General features: G+C 40.2%; 1 protein-coding gene across 2 annotated transcripts in view; it reads right to left on the bottom strand.

Annotated features, from left to right (window-relative positions):
• zfhx3b (zinc finger homeobox 3b) overlaps positions 1-17,159 on the bottom strand; it is a 136,785-nt gene that overhangs the window by 15,301 nt on the left and 104,325 nt on the right. For both annotated transcript variants that reach the window (XM_068731092.1, XM_068731093.1), the window contains exons 6-8: positions 12,595-12,702; positions 2,618-2,754; positions 1,853-2,053 (exon numbers count right to left, since the gene is read on the bottom strand). In XM_068731092.1, the coding sequence (XP_068587193.1) occupies positions 1,853-2,053; positions 2,618-2,754; positions 12,595-12,702 (446 nt within the window). The remainder of the gene's footprint in view (positions 1-1,852; positions 2,054-2,617; positions 2,755-12,594; positions 12,703-17,159) is intronic.

Below are 17,159 nucleotides of genomic sequence, written 5' to 3'. Positions count from 1 at the left end.
CACACACAGTACTGTATCTATGTACTGTATATGAGACAGGCATGAGACACATGGGGGGGAGGAAAGGAGGGAGTTCAAGACGATAGGTGGATGAAGGGTGGGAGAGTGAACGCATCATTATGCATGCTGGCAAGAAATAAAAGTCACCTATATCAGAATTAATTAGGCTGCTCTCCTTAGACATGTGAAAAGGATAAAGTACCTTCCCATCTGCATTCACCAGTTATAAAAATGTGCTAGCTTTAATGTGTGTTATATTACCTCTGTTCTATCACGGCCCTCTTGTAGTGGTTCAGTACATTACTACCTCTATAAAAGAAATAAATATTGCCGTCTACCATACTAATGTGCTTGCCATTTACTTTCTAGATGGGGGATGAAGATGGCTAGGCAGCAGACAGAGTAATGTTTTACTCTGTGATTGTCCAGCAGGCTATTTAACTTCACAGCATAGAACATAGAAAAGATTTGCTCAGTGATTTACTAGAAAACAGGGCAAATACAATTTTATTTCCACTTGATTAGCATTATAGGAAGCAAAGAAACTATTCTCTCTAGGTAGAAAATGGTGCCCCAGTGCATTGCAGCTAATATAAATCTAACTTGAGTCGAAGACCACAGGACTCAAACAACATACTCAAAAAATAAGTTATTATGTTATTTCCCGTAGGAATGGACCTGAACATTGACACTTTTTTGAACAGTGTTTTGCTTTCTACACAGTCTATAAATAGACACATTTTTATACAAGCCCTGATTTGCAGTGAATAATAACATTTACATTGCTTGTACTTGAATTCCATGAAGTGGGAAAACTGTTCATTAAATTTGGATTAATCTGTGTAACAAACATTTCAACATTTTCCTCATGAAAAGCTTTGTTTTGACTAGGACACAGGTGATCAAAGACATGGCAAGAATGTCAGTGTAGTAATAAATGAACTGGGAGCTAAGAGACTTGCTCATCTTGAAATCATTAAAAAATACAAAAACAGATTAAGAGTTCCCCTCCCCAAATGACTGTGATTAGAAAAGAGCTGGAGAAAGGCTCTCTGATGATGGGCACATTAAGACAATGCAAAGAGGAGAAAAATATGCATCTTAAAAGGGACAATCATTTTCAATGAGCCAATGGGATTGCCTGCAGACATTTCGCAATTAACAGCATTCTTAATGTTTGATAAAGGACTGAATGTTGGCAATTTAGAGGAGGGAAGACAGGAATGACAATTGTTCTCACGGCTAGGCAGCCACTCCAGGGTGAATTGTTTAAGAGCTATCTTCTTGGCACTGCTAAATCCTTTCACTGGTCCCTGACCTAACCCATTGTCTGCAATCTAACGGACATAATGTGTAAAAGTATCAATATGTTGGGCTTATACAGCAAAACTTCGACTGGCTGTGGTTTCATGTAAATGTGTAGATAATGACAGACACAATATGGGAAAGAGTGGAGAGAGAAATTGGAATCAAATCTGAGATCGGTGCTATGTATATAATACAGCTTACCCAGACAGCATGGTCATACATTTGTTCATCTATTGTGCTTTTCCTTCACTGCATTCCCTGACTTATATGAACTATGGCTAATGCATTTCCTGAAGTACTTATGCATTCTCTTTGCTATGGTGCTGGGTGACCAGAATAAACAATTTGTACTTGACCCTGCCAATCTAATAAATAGTTATCTAACAAAACATCAGGTTACTTTGGAATATGCAGGTTGGTAATGGAAATGATTCAAAAGCATTGCAGGCTGAGAAAGATAAAATTGATATTGGAGTCAACACTTGAACACTTCCAACCACCTGATAACCAATCACATGCAAAATAAACATAACAAAGAACTTACTGAGGCAATAAGCTTATCCACACAGTCAGGAGCCACACTGTGAAGGTGTGTGAGGTGGAACTGCAGGTGGATCTTGTTGTTGAGCATGTCCTGGCATAACGGGCAGCGTAACATGGGCTGGACAGAGTGCTGCGTCATCACGTGCATTCTGAGACGATTCAGGTCTGTGTTGGTGAACTTGCAGTAGGGGCACTGGTACATCTGGGTGGTAGAGAGACGGAGACAGAGAAGGGGAAAAAACAGATCCACAAAGGGTTAATGGGGTGAAATGGATGTGGTGAGCACAGTTGGCCTGCTTGAAGAGGAGCTGTAGATCAGGCGGAAGATTGGGGCCCCCCTTCCCTCAAGCAGGCAGATCCCTCTGATCACAGACAACTGTGTAATACTGAGCACCACTGAGTCTTGGCACCTACTTCAAAGTGCTCTCATCTGTCAAATACTATATTGATTTTCCACCTTATACACAATTAGCACTGCAACTACAGCAGAAAGGCTAAAATATTTTTTAGTAGATTTGGAAAAAAAACCCTGCATAATATAAAAAGGGTCAGCGAGATAACTAACTAAAATGATTAGAAGTATATTTTTACATTTCTTCTTTTTTAATTGGTGTGTAACTTTCAAGCTCATAATGAGGGCCTGGTACTTGAGGATGAGATAACCTTTAGCAAGAGTCCCTTAATTCAAAGAGTTTTAAAAACAGAGAGTTTCGAGAACATCTGAAGACATCACTGTTATCAAAATTGTGTGGTTTGTTACTCTCACCTGCTCCGTAGCGCTCTTCTCAGCTGTCCTGGGACGCTTTGAGGAGAGCGGGCTCTCGGACGTCTCTGACCGTGAAGACGGCCTTTTGGAGGGGGTTGGGGAATCTGACTGGTGCCGTTCCGAGTGGCCAGACACTGCTGCAGATTCACAAAGATGCACACGAACAGAGAGGGATGAAGAGAGGAGAGCAGACATGTCAAGGTGAGGACTTGGCAGCCTGGGAGGAGGTCAATCAATAACACTGTGGATAAAGGGCTTTGGAATGCCTTTCTTAAATGTGATATAACTGCATTTAATGGGAATTGGGCAGAGAAAGTGTTGTTATCCAACTCATGTCTCCCCATAAAAAAACACCACTTTTTGCTTGTCTTCCCATGCTGCTGCAGGGGAGCTGTTTCTTTCAATGCTGGCTTGTCAAGATATCATACAACACCATAAACCGCTAATGAAAATATTAATTTGCCACAGGGTGCAACTTTAGGTTTCACCACATATTTTCAGTCCACATGAGTTTCTTAACTTGAGACAAGGTACATAAACATCTTGCGACCTCGTCATACAGCAAGAAGGGTAAAGAGATCCACACCCGACTCAACTTTAAACACAACTTGTTTCTGTAATTACTTTTTTACCTGTATAGCAGTTTATGGACCATTCATATTTCACATGCATGTGATGCTCAAAAGTGTGCATATTCTATTTGAACGATTTGTTTTACCAGTTAAGTGATGCTGATATTGTAATGCTTGCATATTTAAGAAAAAAAGCTAACACTATAAGGTCTGCAATCATGTCTTGTGTAATCAAACACAAAATATATTTTGACTAATAGTCACAGTTCTGCATTGCCAAAATTTGAATTCATTTTAAAAGAGTGATCAGGCCATTTTTAAGGTATCAAGAAATACATGTTTAAATCAAGCAGTGCCTGCAGTTTGACCCAGTTTGTAAAAATCCTCAGTTCTTTGTTTCCAAAAGCAGGGGATTGCAAGTGAAACTCTCTGTTTCACTGGCATTTCTGTAACCAGCTAATCCTTCTCCGGTGTGTTGTAGTTCTGTGCAAGTGGACTGTGACAAAGAGAAAAAGAGGACAGAAGATTAGAAAACCTCTTTTCAAGCCCCTGAGCAAATCTCGATATTTTCTCAAAGCTAGGTCACATATGACAACAAGCTTTCATTTAACGCAAAGATTTTCAAGACATAAGAACATGCCATTGGGCTCAAAGATGGCATCAGATTGATGATTAGTCATACCCCAGCATATTCACAGGATACAGCCATGCTTGCGAGCTCAGTCCGTGGAAATGTAAAAATGGGCTACAGTTATTGTCGGGTGGCTGCCAAACTTTGAAAAGATTTCCATTATAGTCACCTACACAGTGACCTCAAGTGTTTCACTATAGCTCACAAACTGAATCACACGGCTAATCCTTTTAATGCAAACAGCACCAATATTAAAAAAATATCATGTCTGCAGAGCAAGGCCTCACACAGGAGCCACTTTTAAAACCACTCCACTTTATAAAGAAAAAGAGAAACTAGAGGTGGCACACAGAAAGGCATCACAGTTGAGCACTCAGCTAAGCAAGGGCTTAGCTGAGGGCCAGCATGGGGGAGCTGCAGTAACATCACGCTTTGTCTCCAGTGGAAAGAATTCTCTGTGAAACTTAAGCAGGTGTCTTGCCAACCCCTAACAAGCCCATAAAGAGTTAAATTTGGCCTGATTTGTACAGTCCTGAAAGGGTAAATTGAGAACAGAGGGCATTGGTAGGGGAGGGGTGGTTGGTCGGGGGGTCAGGTTAAGCAGGGCTGACCACGCTTCTGCTCCAGACATTAAAATGTCAGCTCCAATCAGGACGAGGGCAGTTGAGCTGATTACCCAGTGGGGGACCTGGCTTTGGACAGAGCAGCCTGCGAGATCTCCTAGAGACACTGGGATCAGCCAGGGAGGCCCTATTAGGGTCCAGTCACAGTCAATCCTATTAAACACATCCGCCAATAAACAAAGGGAATGTTAAACAAAAGGAACCTCCCATTCCCTGACATTAACCTCTCAGTCATGGCACTGTCCTCACCAATTCCTCCTTTTCCTAAACTCCACTTCAGTCCACTACTTCCCCTGAACTCATCTCTCGAGGAAAACAAGGATGGTCATCTGTGGTTACTTTCACATCTTAACAATCTGGTTGATCTTTTGACCGTTCACATGTGTGGGGGTCATAATTAATAATGATAATATGTTTTCCTTAAAAAAAAAAAGATTTCTCTTTGAGCCGGCCTATTGAGTTAGTAAGGAAACACTGGTCTTTGCATCTGTGTTTTTTGTCTCTTCATCAGCTGCTCAGTAATACCATAAAAGAAACAAGCAAAGCAGCTGCGACAACTTAAATATGAAAAATTGCCATTCACTGGAAATTACTGAACTTTAGTAAGAGAGAGGTAGTGTAAAAAAATCGGAGACTCAAAGAGTAGGTAACGTCGGGCTCGTGCCACAGCTTTAAGGTACATACATTCAATACAGAAAGTAAGCATGGATTAAGTAGACACAAGTATCCTCTCAGTCTCACTATTAAGAGGATAAACACAATTGATTATAAGTATATTCCACTTCCACAATTACTCAATTAACACCAGAGAGGTTAAACAAGTGGCTGTTTATGCTAAGGCACTGGAGAGCTGCTATAGAGGGGGCCCAAACCAGCTCTAGTTAAGGGTGTGTTATTTCTATGTGTGTGAGAAAGACATGGGGGGAGAGAGAGAGAGAGCGAGAGAGAGAGAGAGAGAGAGAGAGAGAGAGAAGAGAGAAAGAGAGAGAGAGAGAGAAAGAGAGAGAGAGAGAGAGAAAGAGAGAGAGAGAGAGAGAGTTAGAGAGAGAGAGAGAGAGAGAGAGAGAGGGGGGGGGGGGCTGGAGAGGCTTACTCAGAAAGTCTTTCTCGTCATGGCCTATTAGGACCCTATAAATCTGATCAATCGCCTCTCTTAAGAACCCTACACCCCGACACCATCACCGGCACCATGACTAACATCCAACTACTGTATCAGGTTTTTTTTTGTGTGTCAAGGGTGATGAAAAAAATGACCGCAACATTGAAAAGCTGGGAATGTAATAGAGATTTTTGTCATTAGGCACAGTCTAACATGGCACATTGGACACTTGTGTCCGAGCACAGATTCGTACACGTGAGACATATGGATCTACAATAACAGCAGATCAGAACCAATGACCAAAACATTAGGTCCTGATGGAACAGGATATACAACTATCACAGGAGCAATGTACTGTCAAGAAAGAACAGAAAGGTGAGATGTGCTGTGGCTGTATAGCTGACAACAACTAGAGGTGAGGTGTAGTTTATCTTTCTGATGTGATTTTGGTGGGAGTAGCTGGGAGAGAAAAAATACAACCACAAAAAGCTGTAAAAAGGTGTTGTTAATTTTTTTTTAAGAATAATTCCTGCTGTTTTCTCTTTCATTATAATTATAAATATTGCTGTCAATCTGGCCGAGTTCTTCTTGAAGTGACAGTCTCATCACTAGGCCCTGTATGACTCTAAAGGAACTTTTAGACCCAAAACCACAGTATATGACAGTATTTAAACCTCCGTGGTTGGTTAGATTAACAATACTTGTCCCATTCACAACTAGTCCTCCACAGAGACCACTCTGGGTTCCCCCTCCGTCAGTGACCTTAATGTCTGTCAGGAGTCTGTCTGTTAGCCTGACCTCTTCTGCCTGGTCATTAGACACAGATCCCCCATCCACACCTAACCTCTTCTGACAGATACACAGGGTGGACTTTTGTTTGAAAGCACAAAAGGCAGGGCAGGAGTGGAGAAAAAAACCTAAGAGCCAATTAGGTGATTATTAATTCATGCCCCTTTTCCGTAAACCAGAGGCTTTTGTGCTGTCAAGTCCCGTAAGTGAATTGGACTTTGGCACCTTGTCTCACCTCCCATAGCTGGACTGTATTATTCAAGCAGCAAAGGGGCTGTCAGCACACTGCACCGGTCTCTGGAGCAATCACAGCCTTGTTGTGCTTTTAAGGGGGAAAAGAAGCCTATTGGACAGAGTGACTGACACAGCACAGACTGAATCAGACACAACAGGTCATCTGCCATTGAAATCTTCCAGGAGTGTAATCACAGCTGCCATTAATCGGCTTTGTCCTTGGGAGAGGGTATTCATATTCTAAAATGTGAGTTATAGTAAACAATATGTAAAGTAGTGAAGGATGGGAAAAAGATTCCTGTTGCTTCGGAGGGGAATTCCCCTCCTACTGACTGACATGGGGTCCTCATCATCTCTGGAGCCTCTGCCCCCTCATTACCACAGTTCCTGTCTCGCCGAGGCAGCTTCAGACCTCCGGTTGTAAAAAACGTAACCTATCATCCAGTCCGTCCATGCTGCACAACTTTACTGTCACTTTGCCCAGAACAGCCACAGTCTGCCAATCACTTTAAACTGAAGCTCAGTCCGGAATTCCTCTGCATAGCAAACCTAAAGGCCTCTCAGTAGTACACTTTCTGAACTAAAACCTTTCACCTTCACATTGTAGAGGGCTTCTGATTTGCATCTGCCCCACGTAATGTAGAAAATCCTAAATTCTATTCCCTCGGCAAGTTGGCCATTAATATGGAGATAATTCAAGTCACCCAGTGCTACAAGTCATTCTCTTTAAATGCTATGCTAACAGACGTGAATATTGTGTTTTCCTTTTCCCATTTCTATCAAGGTTTTCATCTTTACTTATCTATAGTCTGTGTCAGAGCCCAGAACAATAAAGGGCAGTGTTCCATTTCTTCATTTCACTTGTATTTCTCAGGTAATTATTCTATGTAGAAATAAATACAGGAAAACTGAAACCTTAAACTAGGAAGCCAATAGTGGAGCTACATATGAAATAATTTACTATTATTTATGAAGTTCAAGAACAAAACACAAAACGGTGAAGTAGAAGGGTGTTATGCAGCCTAACATGATTCCAAGAGAGGCCAATTATTCTAGAAGAAATTGAAAGGAGATATTAATTAGCAGAAGTGTTATTAATCCACTGAACAACAGGATGACATGGCATTCACCTTAACAGGACGCTCTGAGACACAGCACTGGTGCTTGCCTATTAGACACCCCGTGGTAAAACTCATAAACACTGAGCTTTCGGGGAGTTGGCTCACAAACAAGGACAATTTATGGCCTATTATCTTCAAAGACAAAAGGAATTACAATTTGAGGGATGACAAGCACTCAAAAGACGTGATATGAATATGTAAACATTTTCACTGCTCTGTCTCCTGATTTCTCATACTACTTAGGGTTTAAAAGCAACAACAAATCAACACTGCACTGAATGTCTCCCAGTTTAGAGTAACACTAACATAAACTTGAATAATTTGATTGTAACTAACCATAAGCATCAACCACAGCTAATATTAAATCTACATATCTGCATTGTTTTATAGAGAACAATCCATAACATTTTGTAGGTCTGTTTCTGAATGAGCAACACCAGAAGACAAACAGCACAATGTAGAGCACGGTAAAATATGAGCAGACTGCAATGCCACAGTGCTGGGTCTAGGGGATGCTAATCATCATGTTCATTATACAGACTAAATGCAGCATCTACAGTGTCCTTCTCCTGCACACAACACACCTGGACATGCACATATGCATCTTAAAGCACATTTATATAAACACACAGGTGGATGTGGAGCCAAAAACACACACAGGAAACACACAGAGTTGTAAGCACACACAGCTGCACAGTCGTCATCGAAACTGTTTCACCGGCTGAGTGTCGATATTTAACTTAACATGATTTAGAGCACTTTTGAGCTGGTCTATGTGAAAACCTACACTACTAAGGTTTGGAACATCCTGTAGATAATGCAAGCTAATCAGATAAATCGTTAAAACATTTTTAGGACATATAAAATACCATAATTTGTTACAATCTCTTTACACTGTCTCTATTATTATCTCTTACAAGTCTACAGTACATGCTTCAATCATCGGCATGGCAATCAAACAACACCTCCGCTGTAGGTGTTCAGTCTGAAATGCATAACGGTAGGTAGGAATTATGTATAACTATAGATCTTGCCTATATATTTTCATTTAATTTATCATTCTCAGCACATAAAACAATGCTAAAACAATAAAACAAAATGCTCTGCTGCATAATTTAGTAAGGAAATACCAAAATATGCATTATTTGCACACAGGAAGTGTAAAAGAAGCAGTTAATTGAATGCTGCATGTCACCTTTAATTGGTGCTCCACAAAAGTATGTCAAAATACTCCTACACACTTTAACAACAGTAACATTTAAGCCCAAGCGAACAGGGACAAAGTCCAGCATGGCAAGTGATGGTAAAAGGAGATTCACTGCATAGAAACATGTGCTGTGTGCACTAAATATTTCCATGTTTGAATAAAGACAGGCTGTAACATGGCTGATATGATGGCATCTAAAAAAGCCCACAATGCTTTACATTATAATTAGAAATAAAATTATTCCCAATTTCCCAATATATACAGTATATAGCTCAAGTTATTTGGCCTTAATAAACCCTAGTCTTATTCGGACTAACTTCACATCTCTTACATTGTTTGATCACTTGGGACAGAAAAATCAAGACCAAAAAGACATTAATTTACCTGTTAATAACTTTCAATACAACCTGTCTCATAAATTGATGTTGAATGTGTCACATCAAAGTGTCCAAGTCTGCAGATGTATTAACAATTCCTCTTCTTCCTCCTCTTCCTGCTCTCTCCACCTTCCCATCTCCCCTACACTCACCACCCTGCTTTCTCCTTGCTGCATCCCTATACATTCAGCTGCTGCATAAATACACCACCTGCTTTAATGAAGGATCCTGTTCCTATGCAGAAGCTCTTCCCTTTTGCCAGAGAGAGGAAAGAGGCTATCCACTTATACATATTTCATACCGAGAATTAAAAATTACCATTTTAATTACTAATCATGCTGAATGATAAAATTGCAGATACGGTCAACATGAACATCTTTGTCCAAATACATTAAGATTGTAGTATTCCACTTATACTTACTTTAACTGTTAATTTGTATTTTCCTCTCTCAGGATATATGACAATATACTGCATAACCACGACAAGTTGCACCATATTACTTGCAGTGTTGGGAGCATATGACATTTACATATGTCTGAATGCCTGTACATGTAAATGTATGTATCATCTTTTGAGATAAATAAAAAAAACAACAGAATAATGAAGGCATCTTTCAAGAGATGACATGCTGAATACATATGCATTTTACAAAGGCGTCTGATGTACCTCTAAATGATTTTAATGAATACTGAGGAGCTGTGGAACAAGAAAGAGAAAATAAGATTGACAGTGGCTTTAAAAAGGAGGAAGCCTTTTTTCTGTGTTCACTAATGCTGTCTGTCTGACAGTAACTGTCATTTGTAAAGGTACAATGTTGTGCTCTGTTTCAACAGCTACATGACAACGATAAGAAGAAATACTTCAGCAGTTCTAATGATGGACCTTATAAACAGCTCAGTCTCAGACAGTGGGAGACCGAGCACCTTTCAGATAAATAACAGGTTGGCCAAGATGCTCATACACCGTATTCTAACATACACACCTTTTGAGTGCCTACTGTAGATGAATCTTCAGACAATCACTTGCCCAAACAAGCGCTCCTCTCTTTTACCGAATGAATTGTCAGTTCCTCCTCACTTTCTTTCCCCACAAGATGTTTTTTTGCACTTACTTTGCATGGGTATTGTAATCACAAATCACAAAAAGTTTGAAGTACAAAAAGGGACCCTTCTATTAAACTACAGCTGTCAACCTTTCGCTGACAACACAGCCTTGAACCCACCACCCCAACCTACCCACCCACCTTTTCACTGACATCAAACAGAACCTCAGACCTGGTTCCCTAATGCACATGCTATTTTTAACTAAGCGTTTCTAATAAGCTGCTGGGAAGCTGTAAATTTTTCATATGCAAGCACATATTTCCTTTGTGAAAACACAGAAACACACTTATTTGGTGATTAGCGACTGACAGAGGGGAGGAAAGGAACTGAATATGCTTGTATCAAATTGCATGCCTTTCAAAAAGGAGGAATCCTAATGCGAGGAGTCGTCTTCCTGTGCACCACAGGTATGAGTGAATTATTAATCGGCCAGCTCATTTTAATGCTTTTTAAAGTGCTTTATTTTGATGTGCTAAAACATACTTTTAGCCATATTCAGTCAGGCATGCATATCATTATTTCTTCCATCAAAGAAGAGTGTCGCCCTTTCAAAGAGCACAAACAACTCAGCCTCATTTAAAATAGAAGTTCGAATATCAAAGACATTTTACAAAGGCTGGGCTTCAAACACTGTGATGAAGTTTTTTTCCCCTACACTTTATAAAAAACTTAGGTATGCAAAAGGTCTGAATTGTTTTCCAGCTTTTAACCTGACTAGTGTAAATCAAAACATCCTGCAGTAACACACGAAGTTAGACAAGTGAGAAGCATCTATCCAGGCCTGTTACTGTTCAGTGTCATCATTATCAGAACTCTCTTCTATTGAATAAGAGATGTCTTATCTGCCAGCACACAGGCATACAAAGTAAATTGTGCATAAAAAAGGAAAATGAAACTATATTTAATTTACACAGATGTTTCAGATATCTGTATACAGTCTGTAAACAAAAGCTTTGTATATAATTAGATGCAGCGATGCACATATACTGTACGATATATGGGACAAAATCTACAATTTCAGATTGCTTTAAACTTTGAGACCATTCTTCATTCATGTCGAGGAGATAATGCTGGGCAGCACAGCTTGACAGGTAGCCGTACAAATTCTGTGTTTAAAGAAGTGTTGACGTCTTTCATACATCTGCAATCTATGGAAAAAACATTTTTGCCACTGGCTGCACACAGAGCATCAGTGTTCTTCTTTCAATAATTAAAAAAAAACTGCTCTAATTTAAGTACTTCTAGTTATAGTACCACCAACAATAGTACAGTGCAATACTGCTCTAAGAACCTTAACTGGTGGTGTACTTTTAAAATCATCAGTCATCTTTCAATGCAAAATGTCCTTCTGCTAAAACAATATAGGGTCTTTCAGACTGACCCTAATCATACCAAAACTCAAACATTACTCAAAGTTTATATCTTTTTTTCACCATGTGGTGTAGTGATTGTCATAATAGGTCCAACAAACAGAGAGAAACAAATTCCACAAATGCATGCTGAACCATTCAAACTGGAAAAATAGCCCGATTTAATTTGCTCAAAACGTTCTTTTGGGACCCTCTGATCAAAGATTGTTTAGGCCAAAAGCTCCTCCCCTCTTCCTAAGCCCAACCCCCTGCTTAGGATTCACCATCTACACCTGTCAATAAAGAAGCCCACAGATAACACCATCCTGATCTGATAACATTAAACACAGGTAAGTGTTGTCTGTGTTCCTGTGTGTGTGTGTGTGTGTGTGTGTGTGTGTGTGTGTGTGTATGTGTGTGTGTGTGTGTGTGTGTGTGTGTGTATGTGTGTGTGTGTGTGTGTGTGTGTGTGTGTGTGTGTGTGTGTGTGTGTGTGTGTGTGTGTGTATGTGTATGCAGCAAAGTTGAGAAGGGGGCTTTACTATCACATGTGTGTACACACATGGCTCAGCTGGAATTATACATACAGGCCCCTCTCTTCACATCACCTATTGAGCAAAGACAAAACATGGGTCACATGTCGCCTGACATGTTATTTAAATTGATAGTTTATCCTAACTGTATTTGATGGGATTTAATGCCTGGAAACCTGCAGCATGAAAGTGGGAGTATTTTAGAGAGAGTGTTTAATGCTTAAAAAGGCTCTCAGTATTTTGATAAAAGTCTGGTTGTTCAACACCATTTAAGTGCAGGGCCACATGTTTCCTGTGAATAGTTTCCTAAATGTGTGTGGTGTAAATATTGGCCTTACCTGTCCCTTTGGTGAGCTCCTTCTCCCCCCCACTTTCTCTGTCTTTGGTTTGGTCCTCCTGGTCTGTGGTGGTCTCACTAGCAGCCTCCACATCCTCACTCAGCTCTCCTGAAGGGGGAGGGAGGATGGGATATGTAAATCACCACGCCATCAGAATTGGTGGAAGCACTTAAAGGGACGGCAGCGTTTTTTTCTATAGGAGCTTGCAACAATTACATATGCTGACACACAGTTGCAAGGCTAGCAGACAAAGAGGGCAGAATCTGCTTTCTGTCCTGTGCTGTCTGATCATCACTGTGACATTTGTTTTGACAAAAATTATAAAATCAGAGTTATATCATAGGGGAAGATTATTGGCAAATATTTATTAGTATTATTATAACTATTATTTTAGATATTTTCTTATAAATATTGTAATTATTATGTGTGTATTGTATTGTATATTGTATTAAGAGCAAATATATTTTTTCATTCAAGACCATGCCAAAAATATGGTTTCCACTGTTTAATGTGGACATATAACTGAAAAAAACCTCACATGTGGTTAAAGTAGGCAGATGGAAAAATAATTGAGCAGTATCCTTAAAAAGGAAGACCTTATAGTAGACAAGCCCACATTCTTTTTCTCACACATGAACACAAACATTCATTACTATCCTGCTGCAATCTGCTACTTTACTTTCCTATACAAGCCTCATTTCACTTCTTATATCTTACTATTGCAAAAAGAAAGAAAATCATAAATATTTAAAACTTTCAGAGGCACAACTCATTTTATTTTTATGCCAAGTCAAAGGCAGAAATCCCCTGTAACCACCTTAAAAGCCTCAGCTCGATATATCAGGCCATTTAGGAGCATTGAAGTCCAAACAATGGATATCCGATAACGCCATTTGTAAGTAACACACAGAGGAAAGATAGCAAAAACAGATAATAAAAAGGGCATCAATCTTGTTTATTTCCCTCCAGTGTCCCCTGAACATCCCCTTTGCCTGTTAAGTTTGTTTAAAAGTAGTGGGACTTGCATGCAATAGCATTGATTTGACAACAGTAAACTAGGCCGCAGTCAATAGGCCCTATCAGTTATTACACACGTCAGCTAATTCTCAGCAAATGTACTTAAATGCTCTTTTGAAAATGCTTTCATGCTCAGGTCTCTACTCTATGAGCTATTGATGTATTGACAATGCTACAACAGCTACTGAAATATCCTGTTCAAGTATTCAGCCCTGCAGTCATCACACATCCAATCTTAGCACTCCACATGACTACCCACAGCCAAAACCACTTTTATGATGTTACATTATCCACAACAGTCACTGTTTATCCTGTCAGTGAAACATTGCATACATTGTACTGTATATATATTTTTGACATAGTGTTCTCAAACTCTGGTGTGTCCTTATCACAGCTACACTTTGAACGCTTCTACATCTCTGAACCACATGGCTTTCCTCACAAACCCTTACCTGATGGATGGAAGTCTTATACTCATAATATATTCAGAAACAATTTCCACCTAAAGGTTTAAATACAGATGCCTTATGCAAGTAAGTCATGTTTATAAATGAAAAATACATTATGGAAAATTATGTTCTTTTTTTTGTTATTTGACATTTCATTCTCTGCTGTGTATGTGAAATTAAATTGACTTTGTCTTTTTATCTGTAGACCGAAAAAATATCTACAAAATACCTACAACAAGCTTGGAATTTTTAAGGCACATGTAAAATGGTCTTGCCTGTTAAAGGTTGACTGAATACACACTATGGCTACATTAACATATAAAATTGCATTATGCATGCATATGGGGTTATTAAGTTTAAAAACAATGAAAGTCAATGGAATTTGTATTACTGGCAGGACAGGAGCAATATCTTCCATTTCCTGCTTGCTGATAGAAATGCTGTACAGCTTTCTGAGCCGAGTGATTGTTCAAGTATTGTGTTGTTACACATTAATGCTAAAAGCCGATCCTGTGATCCAATGATCCCGTGTTTAAATAAAAATATTTAAAAGGGATGACTGACTCCTTGTAAAAAAGCATATTTAAGTGTTCTCTGGATCCCACACACATGAATACATTTTACTCTTTTATTTTCAACCATGTTTCTATTATGTTTCCAAGGCAACCCATGACTTCCATGCGGTGCAGCCCATCCCGTGCTGGTGAGGTGGATCTTAAACATTCCATGAAAACCAGAGACCTCCTACTGAGTCCCAAAATCCCATCTAACTCCTGCTTGCATAAATATCCACAACTCTGTGAGAATTAGGATACTGTACAGCTGCATAGGTGCTCAGATTACAAAATAATCCTCAGGTAAATTTTTTCACCTTTAAAAATGGGGCAAGGTGTAATTTCTTAGCTATGTGACACTTGTAGTGAGACTAATTCCCCACCTACACATTAATACACACGTTGTGCTTAAACATTACTGTGATAGACAGCCAACATTCTAATTCTGTTTATCTTCCCTGTACCCACTTCCTGCATACATACTGTACGTGCTCACATGTGCACTGATATCTTTTCCTGTTCTCAAGACTTCTTTATTTAGATGTTTAATCAACGTATATGACACTTTTAGCACACACAACACAGAGCATCGTCCATGATTTATGCAGAAATGCAGACATTTAATTCCAGGAGCAGTGTTGCATCTTTAAGTGGCAAATGGCTTTGCCTATTCCTCATCTCATCTTCAACGGTATTACAGAATGATTAAAGCCAGGCCGACCATAATTAATGAAAGGTCATGAGTGGCCTAAGAGTAGGATGCAAATGAAAGAGACACTAAAACTGTAGCCAAAGATTAACTCTGAAAATAGATGAGGAGAAACACTCAAAGCTATGGCAGCAGGCCATTTCTAACCCAAATCTGAGAGATGTTAAGGACAATAGCCTGAAGGTTGTCTTCTAATTAATTATCTTCATTAACCATCCTAATACAATGATATGAAACAGTTCCATTAATCTAATCATGCAAGCTGAATAAGCCCATTGCCGACACAGAGATTACACTCATCTTTTCTGAGCATATAAATATCAGCTTTGCTCTGCCATTCACTCAGTGGGGACAGTCCATGGGCTCTCTGTTCCAGCATCTTACACACAGACACACACACACAGACACACACACACGCGCGCACACATACGCACACACGTGCACACATGCGCACGCACACAAACACACACACACACACACACACACACACACACACACACACACACACACACACACACACACACACACACACACACACACACACACACACACACACACACACACACACCATACAGACACTTAGCAGCCTTCCCCTCTTGTGTTTTGCCAGTGAGTGCAGATGCTTAATCAGGCCCATAGGTGTCACTCTATACAAGCTGGGAGAGAGCAACTTGCTCACACACATTAATGAGGTGCGGGGGGGAAGGGGCCGAGCAGCAACAGACAGAAACACAGGGGAAGGGGAAAAGGGAAGAAATGTGTGGAGATGACAAAAGCAGATGCTATGCAAGAGGCGTCCGGTGAAGATGAGACACTGAAAACGGCAAGATTACCTTCAGATGCGAGAGAGCAGCCTTCCTTTCCCCTGAAGAGCAGTGATTACACTAATGCTAATCAGACTGACAAGCACAAACGGCCTAATAAATAATTGATAGTAACCACTGCACTTTCCAGTATTCCTTCCCAGACTGTAGAGAAGAGCAGAAGCAAGTAATAATAGTCACTCTAGATATCTTTCACTAGGTCAGGCTCCTCCTCCATCCTTGGCCTCAGCAGAATACACTGTTATGATGATAACTGCCTTTCTTAAACTACAGAATTTCAGTCCTACCTGAGAATGGCTCCAGTCTTCCTTAAACAGCAGTGACAGTCTGCTATTTTTTGTTGCATATGTACAAAATATGTATCTCAGTCAACAACACTGTCTTGTCTGTCTCTCTTGGCTTTCGTAAGTCCTGGAGAACCAGCACGGGGGCTGAGCTGAGCTTCTCCCTCTCCCCGGCTCTTGAGTACGGTTGAGCTCTGCTTCTCTCTGGGCTCTTGTGTGGAGCTGTGTGTCTAAGCTCTCATTACTCTCATTATGATTATTGAGGCTGTTGTTATCATTTTAACCAGGTTTCACAGGACCGCACTGTAAATCAGAGAGGTGTGCTTCCTCCTGCTTTATCCAGGGCTGGACAGCTTCCTTCTCTTTAACGCTGCACTGTCGGATAAAAAGCAATCTTATTTCACACTTCACAGACTCTATCTCCCCTACTTTTTTAAAAATCCCCCTCTTGCTCCCCCCATCATCCCTTGCACCCCTTACTTATATCAAAGTTGGTCTGACTCTGGACTGGAGGGTGCAAAATGAAAGTGACAGGAGGGTACCATGGGACAATGAGACACAGGACCCATGCTGAGGGCTTTCATGCATTGTACGCTCCTCATATCAGCACCTCTGCGCCCCATACACAAGACCCCCCTTTTAAAGCACAACACACAGGAAAACACTACGACCCCTAAGAAACCCCCTCCGCCTCACTCATTCAAACGCACACGCACACACAGACACAC

The sequence above is a fragment of the Cebidichthys violaceus genome, unplaced genomic scaffold, assembly GCF_023349555.1.
Source record: "Cebidichthys violaceus isolate CVI_PGR_0920_01 unplaced genomic scaffold, fCebVio1.0.p SCAF_5, whole genome shotgun sequence".
Lineage (NCBI taxonomy): Eukaryota > Metazoa > Chordata > Actinopteri > Perciformes > Stichaeidae > Cebidichthys > Cebidichthys violaceus.
This window is presented reverse-complemented; position numbering and strand designations above follow the sequence as displayed.